At 38.7% G+C, this 12,668-nt stretch overlaps 1 protein-coding gene across 1 annotated transcript in view; it reads left to right on the top strand.

The window, feature by feature from the left end:
• The window catches only part of SLX4IP (SLX4 interacting protein), an 82,467-nt gene extending 70,790 nt beyond the window's left edge, over positions 1 to 11,677 (top strand). Inside the window, exons 7-8 of the mRNA XM_087716855.1 lie at positions 5,283 to 5,392; positions 9,197 to 11,677. Of these exons, the coding sequence (XP_087572981.1) occupies positions 5,283 to 5,392; positions 9,197 to 9,293 (207 nt within the window). The 3' untranslated portion in view covers positions 9,294 to 11,677. The remainder of the gene's footprint in view (positions 1 to 5,282; positions 5,393 to 9,196) is intronic.
• The last annotated feature ends 991 nt before the right edge of the window (positions 11,678 to 12,668 follow it).

Below are 12,668 nucleotides of genomic sequence, written 5' to 3'. Positions count from 1 at the left end.
CTGGCAGCAGATCCGGTCAGTGAGGAGGTTGGGGAGGAACATGGGCCAGTCCTGGAGTCTGGAGAAGGCTCTGATGAAGTCTCTGTGTCAAAGGCAGATAGGGGGCCAGAGCCATATGCAAGTTATCAGCTGCCTTCAGAGTCAGGCATCAGTGAGGCAGATGAACAGCTGGAGCCTGTTCCCAGTGTACGCATGCACAGAGTTGCCAGATGAAGGCAAAGACAACAGCTAAAGAACAGGGGCTGACTTGGGAATAAGGCCAGAGGTGGACAATGAATGGCCCCTCCCAGAGGAAATAAAAGAAAAGTGAAAGGGGAGTGGAGTTTGCAGGAGACAATTATTTTGCTTAATTAGTTTACGACACTCCGAGACTCCTTGCCAAGTTTTGCAGATATTAGCCTGGCAGCTCTCTACACCAGATAAGGTCTGTGACTGTAAATCCTCCCTTGAAAGACTGCTTGATGTGAATGAGCAGAATTCACAGTAAATTAACGAAAAGGGTTTTTGTCGGGACTAGGAGTTAATGCTCTTGGGAAGCCTAGGTCAGAACAGGTAGCTCTGAGATCTGAAAAACATCTTATGTTTTGCAGTAAAGCTGTAGTTTGTCAGCAAAAATTTCCAAGCAACGCCAAGAGGTGGAGTGCAAGATTCTGAGAACAAGAAGAGGTTTTTGCACTTTTGAGATTGATTAGATGGTTCTCTTTGAAGGCCATGTGAACCTCTAGATGACATGGTTATGTTGGAAACAGTGTAGTATAAGCAGTGGGTAGATGTCGTTTGTCAACAGTAAAGTGATTGGCCCTTTGCGATCAGCATCTGTGACATTTGTGCTACAGCCTTCTATATGGGATTCTCCGAATTGAAGGAAACACTGAAAAAAAGGGGGAGGAACATGAATATTTTTGTTCTGATTTGAGGAAGTGGTGCATTTTAAGTTTCATTTATTTGAGAAACAAATATATTCTTTGAATTATAAACTAATTTTCTGGAAACACCCTTCTTTTCTTTGATTGACCATAGTATCTCTAATTGTATGGTAAGATGGAAAAACTGATCAGGGAAATACTTAGGATGTAATTATGAGTGGTAAGGACAGGCGAGGAGATCGTAGGAAGTTCACTTTCCTGGTATTCAGGATGCTGCTTCTAAGCACTATGTGCCTTAGAGCTCAACGCATTGCTAGAGACCCCATACACCCACTTTATGGCCTGTTTCTGTTGCTCCCCTCTGGGAGGAGGTTTCGAAGTATTTCTAGCAGGATTTCTAGATTTTGTAACAGCTTTGTTCCCTATGCCATCTGTCTGGTAAACTCACCATGTACAGGTATACATCCGAAGTAAACTGCATTTATCTGTATGTATGTATGTATGTATTTATTTATTTGTTTATTTTATTATGTAATGTATATTGGAAGTGGTGACCCTTTGAGAGTTGTATGCAATAAAATTTCACTTTAATGTATGCCGATTAGTGTACATTCAAAGTGACAGTTTTTATTCCTATTCTATTCTATTCTTCTTATTCTATCCATGGGATATTCTCCCTGCTTTTCTGTTCAATACTCAGTGCCTCTCAACCCCAAGTCAGCCAAATGATCTAGAATGCTATATTGGTCACTGAGAAATCCAGAACTGTTAGGATCACATGTTCTTAATCTACCTTTCTGCATAGATCATCTACTAAAAGGGTAAAGTAGATAAGGTAAAGGTTCCCCTTGCACCTATGTGCTAATCGTTCCCGACTTTAGGGGGCAGTGTTCATCTCCATTTCAAAGCCGAAGAGCCAGCACTGCCCAAAGACTTCTCTGTGGTCATGTGGACGGCATGACTAAACGCCGCACGGAACGCTGTTACCTTCCCACCAAAGGTGGTCCCTATTTTTCTACTTGCATTTTTTACATGTAGAACTTTTACAAGTAGAACTGCTAGGTTGGCAGAAACTGGGACAAGTAACAGGAGCTCACTCCATTATGCGGCACTAGGGATTCAAACTGCTGACCTTTCTGATCGACAAGCTTGGTGTCGATCACGTCCTTTACAACCTTACTCTTCCCAATCATTAATAATCTGTGTTTCTATTTTTTTTCTATACCATGTTAATGGTTCATATAATGATTATAAGCCTTTTTTATATTGTGTGTGTGTGTGTGTGTGAGAGAGAGAGAGAGAGAGAGAGAGAGTTTAGATAAGTAAAAGAATTTGGGTTTACTCAGCAGGATAAGAACTCGTGTAATATTTTCTTTCTTTTTTGCAAGCCATGTCATTCCCACAGGAAATAAGCAACTGTATTCTCAAAACAAATCCCCTTAACTCTGTAACCATTCCTCTCTGCCTCCCTGATCTCCCAGTTCATTAATTATGAAAATATCATTGTTAATACCATAATGGGTATTATATGAAATGTCTATTCTGCTTAATTGTCGCCTTTATTACGGAATCATTCTATTTTTCAGTCAATTTATATCCCTCTTTAAAAAAAAACGAGACTCTTTAGTTCTCACAGTGTCATTCAGTGAATGACTCACATTCCTTACATCAATTGTTCAGTTCTCAAAATATAACACAGGCGGGGTGTGGCTCCAAGGGGAAAATCTACTGTACTTGCAGGACATGTTGGGAAGTGTTTCACATAGAAATTTGTTTTTCTGTTATTTTGCAAAACATTAACTCCTTTTGGCCACTTTTTGAAAAAGGGGGCAGTTGTTTTCCTTAACACAGCCAGTTTCAGCCACAGAGAATTAATTTCAAAGCAGATGGAGGCAGCAGGTGAAATTATAAGCTTTATCAAGTGTCCTTGAAGAATCTTAGTCATGTTACTAGGACCGTGGGAGAGACACAGGAAATATCCCAACAGAGTTTTCCTTGTGAGAGAAGCCTTCTCTAAACTTTGAATGGAACACCAGGGGAAGATAGATACGTCATCCCTTTCCTGTAGGCTTAATTTATGGGCAAAATAAATCCTGAGGTTTTTTTTAAAAAATTCAGATACAACCCCCGCCCCATTCTTTTTGAGTGGAAAAAACATATTGAGAGAAGGAACATATTCATGGATTACATGAAAAAAGATTAAACATTGTCTCTTGCCTCTACAATCATTGCAGTCAAATTCAGAACCCTCTCTAAAATTGCATTAAAATCATAATAAACGGGGGGAAAAACCCACCACCCATGTGGCACTCCACATGTTATGTTTTCCACTTGTTATGACTTGTTAAGTTTAAATAATATATTTCAGTTATGGGTTAACTGTCTTGGTGAAAGCCACACCAATAGGTCACAAGTTTCAAAAGTGGGTTGGCCATACTGTATATCATGCGGTGGCTCAATGGCTAGGACGCTGAGCTTGTCGATCAGAAAGGTTGGCAGTTCGGCAGTTCGAATACCTAGCGCCGCGTAACAGAGTGAGCTCTCGTTACTTGTCCCAGCTTCTGCCAACTTAGAAGTTCAAAAGCATGTAAAAACCCAAGTAGAAAAACAGGGACCACCTCTGGTGGGAAGGTAACAGCGTTCCATGCGCCTTCGGCGTTTAGTCATGCCGGCCACAAGACCACGGAGGTGTCTTCGGACAGCGCTGGCTCTTCAGCTTTGAAAAGGAGATAAGCACCGCCCCCTAGAGTAGGGAATGACTAGCAGATATGTGCGAGGGGAACTTTTACCTTTATATCACAACTGAAGTTTGATGAAAAAATTAAGGCCATTCTCGGACTTCTACTTCCTGTTGTACAGACTTAGTTGGGTAGTTATTCAGATCTGAGGAACCATGATCCGCGTAAGAACTGCTGAATGTGCTCTTGGTGTGATACCTGCAAACGTATTTGTTGCATTTCTATCACCTGTCACTACAGGTGCCATGTTTGCTTTTATGTTGTGTTCTTAAAAATGCATCCAGTTGATCATATTATGCATTGCTTTGCTCGCTGCCTCCCTCTTAGTTCAAGCATGAGAATATCGGGCTAAGAGAATGATCTTGAAGTGCTCAGAGATGGTGAGTGGCTAGGCTAGTGCAGTGCCAGGTTGTAACTAATAGAATAGTAGAGCATATAAACAGAAACCAGAAGGCCAGAAAATGCATTAATGGCAACCTATCTTGCTTCTCCTCAATGAAATGTAACAAACATTGGTATTTATGTACTTGTGTACTTCAGATGTAGAGATAGATTTACCTGGCTGACACGCTATTCTTTGGCATGGTATGATTAGGTTTAGGAATGAGGTTTAAAACCCCAAACCATAGATTAAATTGTAGTTAAGATGGAATCCCTTAACCCTCGCGGATTATCTTCATGATCTGGTTTTAGTTTACATGCATTAATCATGGTATTGAGCGTTATTGAAATCTCATCTTGGGCAATTACCATCCACAAGCGAGGGGTGAATATGGGCCACTTGGCATTGGCCATATTTGGTTCCCCTGATATGCGTGTACCAGATGTGTGTATAGAGAGTGTGTATAGTGGTTAATGATGTTTTCACAACCATATAATATATGTGATATTTAAAGGTAGAAATGCAAGTGGAAAACTTCTGGCATAAAATCATGGGTGCAATACAGTGGTGGGATTTTAAAAAAATTACTACCGGTTCTGTAGGCATGGCTTGGTGGGCGTGGCAGGGGAAATCCCCATTCCCCCCCAATCAGCTGGGACTCGGGAGGCAGCAAATAGATGGGGGTGGGGCCAATCAGAGGTGATATTTACCGGTTCTCCGAACTACTCAAAATTTCCACTACCGATTCTTCAGAACTGGTCAGAACCTGCTGAATACCACCTCTGGTGCATTACCTCTGGACGTATTTTTTCTACTATTTAGTCAATCGTAGCATGAAATATGAATCTGGAGATAACATCATCTTACAACATCACATAGGTGTTAATGGGAATATTAAGAGAGTCATTTACCACGCCATCCTATTTCTTTAAAAATAATTGATGGTGTATGCTGCTGACTGTTTTACGGACTTTGGATAAATGTCAAAATTTGAGCTGTGTAGGCCCCAAGTATTTCCCAATGATTTCTTAGTATGGCTGGAGTCAGGTTTATGGGCCATATTTATTTGTGGTTCAGTTTAATAGCTGAAAAAATGTACAGCCAATGAGTATTGCTAGTGGTGCAGAAAGCCTTTCACAGAATCAAGCGCGTTTCTCTTCAGATTTGGCTTATTGGCATTTGAAACTATAATGAAGAGCACCGGTATTGTGTAACATTTGAATTAAGTAAACTAAAATAATGGATTTATATTTAAAACACTGGTATTGGGGTTTTGGGTTGTTTTTTTTTTGATAGGAGGAGAACCTATTCACCAAGGTGTCTGAATATTTTCAAGGTTCAGCTGAAGATAGAAAATGCCAGATTTCCCTGACTCAACAGGAAAAACAAGACAATCTAAAAAAGTTGTAAGTGTTCTTCCCACACGCCCCACAGCATGCACTTTTTATATAACCAAGATGTGAATACAAAATTTAATAATGTCAAAGCAGCTGTCTCCTTCACTCCATGAATATGTGGGGGTAAAGTTAACATTGAATAAAATCAACTTTCTAAAAATAACGATTGGCTGGAACCAGCAGCAAAATTAAATTATAATGGAAGTTGAGGGAGAGAATTGATCTCAGAAAAAAAAGAAGCCTGTGCTTTGGTATTCCCAATTGTGCTAAACTGACTTTATATTTTTTAAAAAGCATTTAATTTCGTTGGGTAAAAGATAGATCTAATTAAAACTATTATTTTAAGAAAAAGGGAACTGAGATCCAATGAGTCCAACTTAACCCTTTTCTTTCTATAGCTGTTGGAAGAATAGAGGGAAGCAAGTTTTTAATCTTGTCTGAAACAATTGTTATAGGTTCTAAAGGCAAATTATATTCATATTAACGGCTATTTCCACCATTACCCCATGCCCTAATTTCTCTTTATACATGCTAGTTAATTGTAAGTAAGCACATAGATGGTAGTAATAGTAGGAAAGATATTTTTTTAAAAAAAAATTCCTATTTTATTTTTGTAGGTTCCAATATATTGTGCTTATTTCTAAAGGACTGATTTGATTAAATGTAGACTCCATCACACACATCAATATTTTCCAAGATATAAGAATATTGGCACTCTTCTTTTATAAAGGAAGATTTATTCTTTGGTCCAGCTAGATGGTAGCATCTATCCAGCCTTGTTTGATCTCAAAAACTTAAGCAGTCTCAAACATGGTTAGTATTTGGATGGGAGGCCATTAGGAAATGCCAGAGCTGTAGATTAATATGAGAAACTTAAAGTAGTTGTTGTGCTATAACAATATATTATTCTTAGAAATCAAAGTAGAAAAACCTCTAACTGTTGAAAAAAAGACAACATGTCCAAGCACACAGACTCGAATATGGCGAGGAGGGAGATAGAAACGTATTCTTCCTATAGAAATATTTTTACTTTTGGCAGTCTGACCACCTTTCCAATCTTTAGGCTATTGGGATGGTCTTATTATCTGAATCTTCATCTGCCGTGGATTCCATCAGCCAGGCTGATACTACCAATCCTCTAGTGACTCAGGAGTCCATATCCACTCTGAACTTGCCCTTTAATTATCTAATTCCACGGACTTACCTGGACATTTAAAATACTGAGGAGAACCCTATTTAAATTGCCTCTGCTGTTCAAGGCCCACATAGGCAGAAGTGAGCTTTCTCCAATATTACTTGTAAACTAAGGAATGCATTCCTCCATAAGTTATGCTTAGCCCCTCAACTTTCTATTGTTAGAACTAGAGATAAGAAATGCACAGCTTTTGAACTTTAAAAAAAAATGATTAGAGGTGTTGCAGCAATTCTGTTTTTGAGTAACTCTTAATTTATTTTTCCTTATTTTCTAGTGTTATTGTTAGAATGTTGTAAGCTGTCTTGATTATCCTGCTTAGATGGAAAGATGCGATGTAACTTGAATGATAAGAGCTGTAGAAATAATTTTATAAAATAAAATGGGGTCCCTTGATAGTTTGGAAATAGATGAGGGTCCTTTAGGCTGAAGAAAAGACTATGCATAGTCCTTCTATTTCAATATATCTTGACTCAAAATAAAATTTTCTGAAGCTTGGAGCCATGTTCTTCTTGCTGTAGCTTAGAAATAACTAATTTATTATGACATAAGCTTTCGTTAATTAGAAATGTTCCATGATAAATTCTTTAATCTTTGACGAACTTCAAGACTTCGGTGTTGATCTTTGTAGCAAAAAAAACATTAAAATGATTTAAACTTCAGTTTCAATTATTGACTTTTTCATTTCTGGGAAAGCTAATCTCACAATTCAAGATCCAGAGTGCTATTTGGCTGTGCCTGCGGTTAACACTTAGGCTGCTTAAAGTTCAGTTGTGTGTAACAGATGGTGCTATTTAACTTCATATTGCTTAAGAGTTTTCTTTTTCTACTGCTGCTCCCTGAATAAACACTCAGCATCTCAATTTTCTGATATATTTTTTTAAAGTTTGTGTCACTGGTTGTTTCTTATGAGTGTTTCTGATGGAGTTGAGCAAATCACAGCAAACCAGATGCTTGTTTCATTCATTCAAGTTATCCAATAAGCAGTGAGTCATTGGGAAAAGGTGCAGCCTTTAGATTCAGTAACTGATCACAAAACGTACAATCACACTCTTGTATTGCTGTGTAAGAAACTTAGCCTATTCCGCCAGGGCAAAAGGCTTCAACTTAGTAGCATTTAGGAAATTTCTAATGTTAACAACCATTTAGGCTCCAAGTTCTACCTTTGACTCATCTTTCCATAGAATATTCCTATAAATGATTATCCAGGTGCTTTTTAATAAACTTGAAATGCTCCTAAAATGAAGGGTTCATTTTAGGAGCAATCAATGGCTCCTTTTCAGCTGTTCTTCCTTGAACTCCATTTGAACTTCTTTGAACTTCACCACCGCTTTTCTGATGGTAGCGTCATGATGACTGAAGTTACCTAAGGCCAGGGAGATCAACAGATCTATCGTGTTCTTCTGGGATTTACTGTGATATTGTAGACAATTTAAGCCTACATTCTTGCAGGGGTTTTGACCCAGTGACCACTCTTGGAAAGAGTGTATTTAATCTTAATCCAAGATATTGTATCTAATCTTCTCCAGCTCAAGACTTTGCTTCCAAATATAGTATAGAACAATGGAGACCCAGACTTTTAGAAATAGCTTTTCTATTTTTTTTTCTATACTCTTAAGCATTTATACTTTTTATAGAAGTCTTCAGAAATTTCTTTTGAACTGGGCTTGATGTTCCTATAGGCTCTGTGTGCTGAGCACTTCACAGGAACAAAGAGAACCAGGCTTTATGAAATTTATATATATATGAGCCATGGTGGCACAGTGGTTAGAGTGCAGTACTGCAGGCTACTTCTGCTGACTGCTGGCTGCCTGCAATTTGCAGTTCATATCTCACCATATCTCAAGGTTGACTCAGCCTTTAATCCTTCTGAGGTGGGTAAAATGAGGACTCAGATTGTTGGTGGCAATATGCTGACTCGAGAGAGCTGTAAAGTGCTGTAAGTCTAAATGCTATTGCTATTGCTATATAGGATAGGACTGCCCCAAATCAGGAGGTGGCTTATTGGCTATGCAAGCAATCTTCAAAGAGCTATTGCAGATGTCCTGTGTTATGACAACGATGTTGTTATGTTTTAACCTCTGCTAGCCTTGTAGCTGGAAGAAGCATGTTGAATTTGTAAATAGATACATACATCTCTAATATAAAATCGAGGCATCATAAGGCACATAACTTTCGTAATTCGATAAATGCCGTGTTTGTGAGAATGGAATGCTAAATACCCTAGAGTATCAAGGTGTTGAAAAAGAACCCGCCCCACTAAATTGAAGGCAAGTTTCCTTTCTGAACGTTTGCACATCTTGCTTTGTTGGAAGCCATCGCTTAAGGAAAGCATTTCAAGATGACCTACATTGTGGGTTATAACATCTGCATGGAATATCAATCTGTCCTGTGGATTTAAATTTTAACTCCTATGGAGCTCATTGTTTTACTAAATATCACTTCCCTCAGGGGCAGATGGATATCTCTTAATCTGATGAATAATGGGGAAAAGTCATCAAGATCATTTTAACGTTTCCTGTAGTGGAGGTTCTCCAAATGTCTAGAAACAATGAAGTGTTAAGACATCTGCATTGTGAAAATACAATGGTTTTAATTATTGTTATTTTATTATTATTTAGAATGAAGAGGGCGACACATGCTAACAAGAAGAAACCTCAGCCCAGGATGGCCACCACGAAAGTATATCTTGGCTCACCAGATTCAGACACGGAGTAGGAAGAATGCATTTCAACCAGTTTGATGCTCCAGCCTGAACTGAAAATGTAGGCGTAAAGCACAATCAAAAGATTGCATAAATACAGCTGAGAGCAGCTTGGGACTTCCTGTTTCAGAATGGGCAATGATGCGGACTGGAGACAGCCAAGCAACGCTAACAGCCAGCAAAAACTTCATTTGTGGAGTGGTTAGACATGACTGCTCTGCAGGAACCCTCAGCGGTGCTATGAGTCAGCACTGCCACATCCAAACCGAAGTCAAAGGGTGACTGAAAGAACTGAAAAAGCGCGCTGAGCAGGCAGGAGCAGGAGGAAGAAAGATGTCCCCAAAGGCCAGGATCACTCGGTTCCCAGATGCAAGAGTCCTAATGGTGTTTCAGAACCCTGTTCTGGAGAAGCCCCCCCCCCCCAAATCCCACATCGTGATCCAAATGAGGCTTGGCAGGATTCACGTCTGATGGAGAATTGCTGACTTAAAGAAAAAACTTCCCCCAAGACTGGTTTTACAAGAAGTGCTACAACGTCGTGCAGACAGACCCAATCAAACCACAGTCACCAAATAGTCCTTAATGTTTCACTCCTCTGCCAGGTCAGAAGAGAAAGAGTTGAGAGAGAGGGAGAGATCTAAAAACAGGGTGAAAGGAAAACGGTAAAACCTAAAAGATAAGGCAAGAAACACACTGCCTTCCTCTACCTTATCCCTTTTACATGTGTCATATGTAAAGAACAACTAGACTTTGCTCAAGATTTAAAAACAATTCCTGAACCAATTAAGAAGTCTGAAATTTTTAGGGACACTGAAATAAACAGAATTCAGGACGCATGTCGCTCAAGGATAGCTCCATAGCTTGAATCATAGGAAACCATTCTTAGTTCTCTTTCCTTGGCCTATAAGTGGACTGACTTGAAGTTTCTCCATCAGAATGATAGAAATCTGTTTTATGGTCCTTTGTCTGCTTAGCTCTTCATAGTCCTGTTTTTATTTAATAGTATAATGGGAAATAAATATTTTCCTTCTGTGAAATGTGTTTTTGCACATCTTTTTTGGGGGGCTTCTTGTCTGATAAATCACTTTTTAAAAATTATTTTGAAGAAATGGTGGCACATGCTTAAGTGAACAGATTTTCACAAGGCACATATTGGAAGGAGAGCCTGTCAGTCAAAGATTAAAGAATCAAACCATTTCTGCCTCAAATCCACATAAATGGCCTTTTTCTAACTATGGTCCATGTGAGGTTATCAGCTTTGCTGATCCATTGCCTCATTTTTCCTGTTGCACGAAATGTTGATGAGGAAATTAAACTGCATCAGGATTGCTTTAAGCAGGCTTAGCACCTTAATAGTTACAGAGCTCATTGTCTAGGATAATTGATCCCAGGAATAATATCCTTTCTTACAAAGCCAGGGTATAATGGTATGCATAACATCCTTGTATGCATAATATTGTATGTATAATTGTTTGTATGTACACATTTCTTTTTACTCTTCCTTAAAGAAGTGTGGGAGAACGTTATTTCCCGATATAATCTCCCAACAGTCCTGTACAGTAGGCATGAAAGAAAGAAAACAAATGCCCCAAGATTAATGAATTTTAGGGGTAGTAGAATTTCTGATCTAGAAATTCACTGTCCTCTTTGGTGAGGCAAACATAGCATCATCCTATGAATGTCAAAATGATACTTTAAAAAAAATCATAATTGTTTCAATGCAATGATTTAATGCTTTTTAAGTTCTAGTATAAACTGTTACAAATCCAATCCAATGACATTGAAGATCTTGTTTTCTTTGCATTTGAGTTAAAACAGTATTGATACTATTTAAAAAGTAAATAAACTTTACTGTAGGTCCCTCCCACCCATTTTAAAATTCCTTTTGTCCCATTAAGAGATTCTCTGCAGTTGTCAAGATTCATTGACTGGTTTTATTTTATGTGCCTTAGCATGTTTGAGCAAGCAAAACTGAAATGCTTCAGTATTCATTTCTTAAGTAGTTTAAACCCTTTCCATTTATACCTGGGAGAGTGAACAGAACTTAGAAAAGCACTTCCTTCTAGAATGAAAATATCTGATCTCTCTTTCATGTACATTACTAACCTAAATATATTATCAAGGATACAGTTCAATCTACTTTCTGGCAGATGTTTCACCTTCATTGATCAGACTGAAAGACATGTGCATTATAAAGTTTAAGAAAGTAACGAATCAACAAAACAAATGATTGTATTTAAAATATATTGGTACATGTTGATAAGCTGTTTTGAGAGCTAAATCGCCTGAAACAATTAGAAATTCAGAAACATAGCACTCAGCCATTGGTGAGTTTCGGATCCCGTTGCAACCGGTACGGTGCAATGGGGCCCAGCGTCCACCACATGAACATGCGCAGCACACACATGCACAGCACACGCAGCGTGCACATGCATCCTACCCTCCAGTGCCGCCTCTGCGAGCCTCCACAACACTCCAGCTGCTTGGAGGAGCGTCGCGCAGGCGCTATACACGCCATGTGCAGAAGAGTTCAATTACAGGTAAGGACAATGGGCAGGCAGGTGGGCCTTCCGGAGCACCAGAACGGAACGGTACCTGGTGTTTCGGGTAGGCACCAGTAGGCCCGTACCGGGGCATACCGATTGCAAACCACCATTGCACTCAGCTCTTGATTCTTAGCTGTCAGAAAGGATCAGCAGTTCTACAAATTTGTCATAGAAATGAACTACCAGTATATTTTTCTGGGATCTCTTCAATCCATTGGAGCATGGATTGCTTAATCTAGCAAGATTTGTGATCATTCTGAAAGAAAGTATCTAAAAGTTTGCAAGATCCCACCAATTGAATACACTATTCTACTTTTACAAATTTGGTTTTGTTACTTTGGTCATCAAATACATCAGATACAGATGCTTCATCCAATGATCCTGCCATTAGTGCTGTCTCTCCTTTACAACTGAATTAATCAAAAGTCCTTTTCTTTGTTCTTTTTAAAAAATCTCGTGGTTTTCCTTATCTCCTTCACGGTACCTATTCTTGTCCTGACATATTACCAATTTTACTGGAGGTTTTAAAAATAATTGTAAGAAACAAAATTTGCTATTGTTTCTAACTGTGTAGCATGTTTCATTGTAGTGGAATAATAGTTTTTTATCCAAATATATTGATGTGTGATTAATGAAATTATAAACACATTGAATGTGAAGAAGGAGAAGACGACAACAATAAAGCCACTTGGTGTTACTTCTTCATCTTTCTGAGTATTGGAGTAATCTCATCTTCTGGCAAGTCAATGCAGTTAGACAAAATTACATTTTGGCCCTTTATTGAGAAATAGCATGGGAATGCTTTGGTTTCTTCCAAAGCTTTAACATCTAATCCAAAACATC

Source organism: Thamnophis sirtalis, unplaced genomic scaffold, assembly GCF_051295495.1.
Source record: "Thamnophis sirtalis isolate CommonGarterSnake01/CBP01778 unplaced genomic scaffold, rThaSir2_p1.2 scaffold_5, whole genome shotgun sequence".
Taxonomy (NCBI): domain Eukaryota; kingdom Metazoa; phylum Chordata; class Lepidosauria; order Squamata; family Natricidae; genus Thamnophis; species Thamnophis sirtalis.
Note: the sequence above shows the minus strand (reverse complement) of the source record. Positions and strands in the feature narration are given on the sequence as shown.